Raw genomic sequence first — 9,115 nt, forward strand, 5'->3', positions numbered from 1 at the left:
AAAAAAGGCTGTTCTGAGTGCTGCAGAAATGGTTGAACCTTAAAACCAATTTGAATGTGCTGGTAGTGGTCTGACTTTGAAGCAAGCCCCTTTTAAATGTTTCAGAAGTAGTCCAGTTTTGTTTCCAGTTGAAGTCCAAATGTTTCATGATGGGATGTTGTCTCCTGTCTTCCAAGGCAAAATTAAGAAGAATATTCTGAGTGGTGCAACGTGGCTTTTTAAAATGTTGGCCAGCACAAAAGGTTGCCATTATTTCTGCTTTGTGTCAGGATGCACAATGGGCTGACATGCAGTGGCGATGTTCACAGCACCTTGAACCATGAAGTAGCCAACATTTTATCTTGGAGGTGATGCTAACCTAGCCAGTAGAGTTAGCTTATGGTTTTACTTACTTGTGTGAATCCAGAGTATTGTGTTGAGTATCTTGGTTCAATTAACCATGGATTAGTCAAACATGCAACAATAACTGGTAAGTGATAGGCATTATCTCCCACCTGAACCACCCTTTTGGTTCTATTCAGGACAGTCACTATTTTGTACTCCTCCCACCTCCAAAAATACCCTAAAAATACATTGTGCAGATCTGGGGAGGCTTTGTACTTGTTTGTCTCAAATAGCAGCCCTTTCCCATTTAACACTGCTTTTTTTTTTTTTTTTTTTTGGTGCCTTCATGTCATTTTTGACTCCTGGCAACTGCCTGGACTAGTCCCTGCAGTTTTCTTGGCAAGATTTTGGAGGTGGTTTGCCATTGCCTCCTTCCTAGGGCTGAGAGAGAGGGACTGGCCCAGGTTCACCCAGCTGGCTTTATCCCTAAAGCAGGAGTAGAATTCACAATCTCCCAGTTTCTAGCCTGGTGCTTTAACCACTACAACAAACTGGCTCAAAACACTGCTTTAGGCATATTAAAAATAGTTTCTAATATGGCATGGGAATCTACTATTCAAAGAAAACAAACTCAATTTCTTCCCCTCTGAATGCAAGAAGAACTGGACTGGACCATACCATATCTCAAAAATGTATTGCTGTCTATGGTGACCAACCAGATTGTTTTCAGGGAGTCCACAAGAATGGCTTGAAGAGAATAGACTCACCTCCACTTATTACTGCCATTCAGGAGCATACCAACTCTGTTTGGGATAGGTCCATAGTCATTGGTGATGTGTTGCACAAAAATGATGGTTTTGATTAGAGAAATAGGTAACAGTAATCTAACACTATGGTGTGCAGGACTTATAAATGTTATGTCCTCATTCATACCAGTAGAGCTCCATGTCAACCCTTCATGCAAATGAGCAGAAATGTAGAAGCCAACTGCTACATCATTATCAGCAATTGACTTTATTAGCCTGACACATTGAGCCATATTATGGTTTGACCTAGCTTCTTATCCAAACCCATACCAGGAATCAAACTCTAGTTAAGGCTGAGTCCTCCCTGTTTATTTTCACCAACCTCTGGGGACAAAAACAGGATCGGGGAAACATTTGGCTGTAGGCATCTGGTACAAATCACGATGATGAAAAATAATGAAATGTACATCACAACATCACATTGCAAACTCCAGCCTTTTGATCTTGTATTTTGCATCCATCACATATAGTCACCTGATTTGGGTTGTTATGTCACAACACCCATTTCATCATTTGCCCTCTCATGCCCCACTATGGATGCCTGGTATGTGTTTACAAGATAGTACCATAACCCCTGCTCACAGCACTTACCTGTCGCTGTGAACATTCTGATTATGTTCAGTACTTTTTTAAAGATTTAACTTAGGGTAAAAACAATCCATTTCTTTGGAAGTGTGAGGCCCAGTATCAGAAGAAAAGGAAAATTTCCTGCATCTCCTTTCTCATCAGCAAACAGAGAAAGTACTTCCATTAGCTGTTTATTTTGCTTCTTCTTTTCTGCAGTCTTCAGTTCTATAATATCCTTGCAGGGGTAAAGCAACAGAACCGTCTGCAGCACAAATTCACATCACTTAACTCCATTCCCTCCTCCATGTATCATATGAAAATGCATTACTCATAGAACAGGGCTGGGCTTCTAGCCTTAACCTTGGTACCTAGAAGTTAAGGATGATGCTTCAGAAAAAAAGCCTGTGGGTTTGCCTTTGAGGATTTCCAAATAGATGGACATTTGGAGGGCAGGGATGTGTTTGCACCACCCAGCTCGATGCCTGACATCCCTTCACACAATGCATGAGGGACAGATGTCATTCAGATTATTTGGACCCACATACAAATGTGGTATGTGGTCATCTGAAGTACTCCCAGGAGCATTCATGTCAGCTGCAGAATTTTTTTCTTGCATCAAGTCTGCCTGCCAAATGGATTTGCCTTAATATGCCTTTCTCACTGTACCTAAAGAGGGTGAGGCTGCTGTAACTACACAGGGTCAGGAGAAGAATATTCCATTATTAGATCCTTAAATTTGTAGTTTAAACTGCATTTGTGATATATTCTCCTCAAATGAATATATTCAACAAGTCTAACACTGTTCCTAAAAACAACAGTATTCTATGTTAAATTATGATTTCGAATAAAGTGAATTTCTTCAATCTTAGTGGGTCTTGTTTCCTACAACAGAGGTACTGGGAAAAGGTGACCAAATGAAGTATTTTCCTTAGAAGCTGGTTAACCCTATGACAAATTAAGAACAAACTCTCTATGGAAGAGAAATCTTCCTTTGTAATTGGATATATTATAGTTCTTTGAAAACTCAAGATGGCCTGTGTCCCCATTTTATTTCAAGGAAGGAAGGAAGGAAGGAAGGACAGACAAAATTACTGGCTAAAAATTGAGCAAGTTTCAGAGTTAAGCAGGGATTTAGTTTCCTGTACCTTCATCACCATACACTAGTTGTCAGACTTTATACTAACAAAACATCCTCTTTCATGCAATGATTTCAAAATATTTATAGTGATTTAATGGAAGGTCCAAACCATACCTTAAATATTCTTTTTCACTGTGAAGTTGAGAAACAAGCTCAGTCTTGTTTTCTGGATTTGGCTCAACATCCACCCTTCTCTCAACACCAGTTGGCTCCAGGCTGAGGTCTTGGCTCTTCACTTTGAAGGTTTTTGGCTCTTTAACTTGGTGGTTTTCAAAATGGAACTTAAATGCTCATGAAATGAACATGGAAGTAGGGACATACCAGTTGCTTCAAGTCAGTAGGTATGAACGATTTTGCTGTAATTGTACTGCTGTGCATTGGGATAAGTTAAAAATAGTTACTGCCCTCAGACAGATTTCACTTTAGAGGGAAAATGGCAAGGGAATTTAATTGTTAGATGCACAATTGTCACCCATGCCATTACAAATCTCTTCATTTTAAAAATTACGCTTCCTCCCTGTGTCTTTTGCTTTAGAAGAAGGGTATTGAACTTCTGTTGGCTTATGGGCCACCCCAGGACTTGCATAGCATGTCATGAACCCCTCTCCAATTACCTTTTTTGCAGTTTTAGGCATTCATTTTGCTTAACTCTTATGAAGGCTCCACAATGCAAAAAGAGGGCTAGAACTGTCGGTCCTATTCACTGTGGGGGAGATGGGAGGGCAGCATCAAAAGCAGCCTGGCAGGCTACAGTTTTTCAAACAATCATAACCAAGCCCCCCTAAATTTATTTTCCTAACATTATGCTGAAGGGTTACCCCAGTGAAGAATATGTATTATGGAGAAAGAATGAATGATTACTTGGTCAGAATTCCTTATCAACAGCCACTGTTATTAACAGGGAGAAATATGGACTTTTACAAAATCTTTTAATAAACAATATTCATCTTTTCTTTACTGGCAGTTCACACTAGGGGCAAAAATAAATTAATACCAGCTTGCCATATTCCTTAAATTAGCTGAAAATGCTTTATGCCATTTTGTAAGAAAAGAATACAGACACCACTGAGAAACACAAATGCCTTTTATGTTTGAGATCAGACATTGAAACAGAAGACTTTTTTTTTCCAGAAGTCTTTTGCAACTAGTGTTACATAAAGAGTGAAGTTACAAAAACTGCTGACAGAGGCAACAGTGAAAAGCACCAAGAATAACTGGAAAAGCATGCACTGGTACAGCTGAACAGCTCTCACCTTGGACACTTGCCTATGCACTAACCCTACTTAACCTCTAAGCCTCATCCTCCTCTCCTTCCTCCTCAAACTCCCCTTGCTCATCTGCAGTAGCATCTTGATACTGCTGGTACTCAGAGACCAGGTCATTCATATTGCTCTCGGCTTCCGTGAACTCCATCTCGTCCATGCCTTCGCCGGTGTACCAATGCAAGAAGGCCTTCCGCCGGAACATGGCCGTGAACTGCTCAGAGATTCTCTTGAACAGCTCCTGGATGGCGGTGCTGTTGCCGATGAAGGTGGCAGACATCTTCAGACCTCGGGGGGGAATGTCACACACCGCCGTCTTCACATTGTTGGGAATCCATTCCACAAAGTAGCTGCTGTTCTTGTTCTGGACATTCAGCATCTGCTCATCCACTTCCTTCATGGACATTCTGCCCCGGAAGATGGCTGCCACCGTCAGGTATCGGCCGTGGCGGGGGTCACAGGCCGCCATCATGTTTTTGGAATCAAACATCTGCTGAGTCAGCTCTGGGACCGTCAGGGCGCGATACTGTTGGCTGCCACGGCTCGTCAAGGGAGCAAAGCCAGGCATGAAGAAGTGCAGACGTGGGAAAGGCACCATGTTGACCGCCAGCTTGCGAAGGTCTGCGTTCAGTTGGCCAGGGAACCGGAGGCAGGTGGTCACTCCGCTCATGGTGGCAGACACCAAGTGGTTGAGATCGCCATAGGTTGGAGTTGTGAGTTTCAATGTGCGGAAGCAGATGTCATATAGAGCTTCATTGTCAATGCAGTAGGTTTCATCTGTGTTCTCTACCAGTTGGTGGACAGAGAGGGTGGCATTGTATGGCTCAACCACGGTGTCTGACACCTTTGGAGATGGCATTACACTGAAGGTGTTCATGATCCTATCAGGATACTCCTCCCTAATCTTGCTGATGAGGAGTGTTCCCATGCCAGATCCGGTGCCACCACCCAACGAGTGGGTGAGTTGGAAGCCCTGTAAGCAATCGCAGCTTTCAGACTCCTTCCTTACTACATCCAGCACAGAATCCACTAGCTCTGCTCCCTCTGTGTAGTGGCCCTTGGCCCAGTTGTTCCCAGCACCACTCTGGCCTAAAAGAAAAAAAATACCCAGAAGAAAATAGATTAGTTAACAATTATTTTAAAAGTATTACTTTGTACCATGCATGTCTACAAACATTTACTTTATATGTTTCAGCTATATTCTGATCAAATTCTGAAAACAGCTCTTTAAATGACCATCCACCCTACTATACATGCAGGAGACATATCACATATTTCTATCTTACAGGTAGTCTTTGTTTAGTGATGGCCTCAGACAGCAACCATTCAGTTAAGACTGTGATGAAAAAAAGTAACTTTGCGACCAATCCTCACCTATACGACCTTTCCAGGTCTGTAATGCAAAGGAAAGCTGAAGTATAAAAGTAAAATTGTGATGTTTCAGTTAACCTTCGCTTAACACTTAAGTTGCTGGTCCCAACTGTTGCTAAATGAAGACTGCCTGTATAGTCCTGTGATCAGAGCAAAAGATGCAGCTGTTTTAAGGAGCTACCCACGGATACAGTGTGAGTGCCCTTGCACCTGCCAAACCATTTTATCTCCCTTGAATCTGAGCACTTCATAACTATCATTTAAATATAACCACAGTGGCTGAGTTCACACATGATACTAAGCCAAAATGTAGTTTCTTTTGTTCTTAGCTTAGCATATGAGATAAATCCAGCCCTTGTGGTTTATTCAATAGAATGTATCTGGACCCAATCACCATGTATTATAAATAAGTAGCATAGATATCTCTACTGATTTCTCAACTGCAGCGTACTCTAGGAAACTGATTTCTCCAAGGCTACAAGACTAAAGCAGCCTTTCTTTTTTTTTTAAACTCCAAGTTTCTCTTACCTAGAGATGCTTGACTCTTTTTTGGTCTACTTTCAATAAAGAGTGAAAAAGGTTTTGTCCCAGGCAGGTGGAGTTGATTTAAAAGGGTCAGTAGTATGTCCTTTAGATATATTCTTTATATATGTTGAATTCAAATGATTTACAACTAGGCTAGGTTTTTGCAGTTCATGGAAACTACAGCATCTGGCAACCCTCACCACTGGCCATGCTACTCAGGACTATTGGAAGTCATTATTCCAAAATTTCTGGAAGGCCACTGAATCCCCACTCCTGCTTTTGTGCAAAAGAAAAGGACACCCAATTATTCTCCACTGGCAGTTTCCTCTGATTGTGGCCAATCTACCTTTCAGCCACAATCGATTATTTTAGAGAAGCCATGGTAGAACAGCTACACACCAAAGACAAAATTATCAGGCCTAAAGATCTGGCCAAAAGGTCCTGATCTGACCGAGTCCATCGTGCCAGGCTCCAAGTCAACGAGGATTGCGCGGGGAACATACTTGTTACCTGTGGAAAAGACAAAACCTGGCATTACTGACCTGCCGCCAGCAGATGTTTAAAAAGGAACAGAAAGCTGCCCCGTGCTCTTGGCAGCTCATTGCTATTCACTGGAGAAATGCAGCTACTCTCCAGACAGAACAGAAGGGGAGGTGTAGATTTAAAGGGGACAGTCTAATGAAACAAGGACTGGAATTTCAAGTAGGCATTCATGCTTTGCCAAGGATTTAACCAGACTGCCTTATCAATGATTTGTCACACTCTGCTCTCAGTGGCTATATTCTTCTAGTGTAAGATTCAGGCCCAAGATATTACAGATTTTTTTCCCCCCAGGTACCAGTTGCTTCATTGTAGTAGACGTTGATCCTTTCCAGCTGCAGGTCACTGTCTCCGTGGTAACTGCCGGTGGGGTCGATGCCGTGCTCGTCGCTGATGACCTCCCAGAACTGGAATGGGAATTTTGAGAGCTGTTAGCAAGTGCTTTCAAAATGCCAGGAGGCTGCACCGGCACGTGCCTCTGTAGGCACGCCCTGTCTAATTCTGCTGTCAGAGCTGCTGCTGTCACAGCAAAAATCGAGGCAGCTCTGTCAAAGCAAGGTGCAAAGTACAAAGAAATGGCAGAGTTACAGTTCCACACCATGAGGCAGGAGGAGGTTCTGTCTGCAACTGACTTGCCATTAATTCTAAAAATATTTTTCTGTATTCTTGCCGAGGAAGGGAGCGGGGGCCATAAATGCAAGACAGCAGCTGTTCCTGCTTATTCTTATTATTTTCACATATGTTCTAATTAAAACTATAGTCTTGAGAGGGGTTTTCTTAGGTTCCATGTTCTCTATGAAAATAAATTTTGCATTAAAGAAGAGGCTTTACTGCAGTTGTTTCTAGGAAGGAAATGGAGAGAAGAAGATATTTTGCCCATAATGCATACTTTGTGCTCCACGTGAGAATAACTAAAGAGGTAGGACTGTGAGGTTCACACACACACACACCCTAACGAAAGAATCATCTCCCTTCCCCCAGATAGAAAATAAATGCTAAGTCCACATTTGACTGCACCTAATTGACGTCCCTTAATAGAGGAACCCTCTTAAATGACCCTTAGTATTTTTACGATCGATGGAATGTTCGCTGAACATTTTCTGACTGACTGAGACGGGCGGGGCTGCAGATGGCTTAAAACCGCACTGGCCGGATTGATCGTATTTCCAACCTTCAGAGCAGCTCACATTTGGGTCCCGATTTTCCCAGGAGGCTTCCGAGTCTGCCTCGGCAGGGCGTCAGAGCACCAACAATGGGTGCCACCAACCAGATCTGCCTAGATGGCAGCGGCGAGAGAGTCTTTTCTATCGCTTCGCTGCCTCCGATGGTGATCCCGATTTTCGCCGCTCAGATCTAATAGTCTTACCAGCCGTATGAAAAGCTAAAAGGCTGGAACTGCGGGGCTGTACGCGACTACAGAAGCAAAATCCTGTGCCTTTATCTGATACCGAAATAATAAATTCCGGACTTCGGTTCCAAATCAACTGTATGTCATTAGTCCTTTAGGCTACCGACTCTACCTCCGTGCTAATATATAACAACATGTATGCACGAATGGGAGGGGGGAAAGGGTGTGGCCAAGTTCTCCTTACTTGGTTCAAACAGAATCCCTGACGGCGAGATTTGGCGGCGGCAAAAGCCGGCACCGCTTTTCCACCGCGACCAGAAGAGGCAGCGGGAAAAGACACGCCTTTTTCGCCCGCCGCCCCGGGTAAAGCTCGCCCGCCGGCTCCTTTCTTTGTGCCGGAGCGGTGAATCTGACTATGAAAGCCGACGGGGAGGATTTCCCCTCCCCTCCGTGTGAAAAAGAACAAAGGAAAAGGGGGCAACGGACGGCGAATGCGCTCATTTTTTTCATTATTCTGAGAGAGAAATCTTGGATTTCCGAGCAACTCTGCCCCGTTGGCTGCAGGTCGAGGGAAACCATTCCCCGCCCGCAGCCGCAGAGGCAGCCGAGGCCGCTTGCTGACTCTCGCCCGCCGCTTCAGCCTCCGACCGCAGAGGGACCCCCTTCCCCGCCCTGCGCTCCTAGTCTCCCTCAGATACCTTGGCTCCGATCTGGTTCCCGCACTGGCCGGCTTGGATGTGCACGATCTCACGCATGGCGACAGCTTTCTTCTGGGCTCACACCCACTCACTGGCCGCTTCAGCCTCCTACCTCACCCCGCGTTCTCTCGTACCGGCAACTTGCGACAGGGAAAGGCTTTTTCCGCGAGTCTCTTTTTATACCGGGAGCTGGATCGCCGCCCTTCTGCAGCCCAAGCCCCGCCCCTTCCCTTCAGGCCCCGCCCCCCGGGTGATGTAATGCGGCTCTGGACGGGTGTGCAGGGGGAAACCTCCGCAAAAGGAAGGCCGAGGGGGGCGAGGGGCCGCCAGTTTACTCCTCTCTCTTCTATACCGCTGCCTTGGGAGAGGTCAGAAACTCGCCGTCTTTTTTAATCGACCCCATTCCGTGGCTGGGGCGATACTCAGAATCGAGCCTCGTCAATGTATTCTCTTCTTTCCAGAACTATATCAGATCGACAACGAAAAGCAATACTGTAACAGTAATAATAAAAGTGTAAGAATATGGGAACAGGGGT

General features: G+C 44.4%; 1 protein-coding gene across 1 annotated transcript; it reads right to left on the reverse strand.

Annotated features, from left to right (window-relative positions):
* Positions 1 to 3,901: 3,901 nt before the first annotated feature.
* LOC103062446 (tubulin beta-2 chain) lies at positions 3,902 to 8,746 on the reverse strand. Its single transcript, XM_007423866.4, has 4 exons — positions 8,580 to 8,746; positions 6,832 to 6,940; positions 6,393 to 6,503; positions 3,902 to 5,186 (listed from the first exon to the last, which is right to left on the reverse strand). The coding sequence occupies exons 1-4, from the start codon at positions 8,634 to 8,636 to the stop codon at positions 4,126 to 4,128; spliced, it is 1,338 nt and encodes a 445-aa protein (XP_007423928.2). The 5' UTR covers positions 8,637 to 8,746; the 3' UTR covers positions 3,902 to 4,125.
* Positions 8,747 to 9,115: the final 369 nt, after the last annotated feature.

This window comes from Python bivittatus, unplaced genomic scaffold, assembly GCF_059951505.1.
Source record: "Python bivittatus isolate LINGU-HERP-01145 unplaced genomic scaffold, Pbiv_v1 ctg000840_np1212, whole genome shotgun sequence".
Taxonomy (NCBI): domain Eukaryota; kingdom Metazoa; phylum Chordata; class Lepidosauria; order Squamata; family Pythonidae; genus Python; species Python bivittatus.

What these genes read in the sequence shown, in the direction of transcription:
- LOC103062446 (XM_007423866.4), bottom strand. Translation starts at nt 8,636, where the DNA reads ATGCGTGAGATCGTGCACATCCAAGCCGGCCAGTGCGGGAACCAGATC. An exon ending in GGAACCAGATCGGAGCCAAG is followed by an intron (nt 6,941 to 8,579) that starts GTATCTGAGGGA and finishes TTCCCATTCCAG; the next exon opens with TTCTGGGAGGTCATCAGCGA. An exon ending in CTACTACAATGAAGCAACTG is followed by an intron (nt 6,504 to 6,831) that starts GTACCTGGGGGG and finishes TCTTTTCCACAG; the next exon opens with GTAACAAGTATGTTCCCCGC.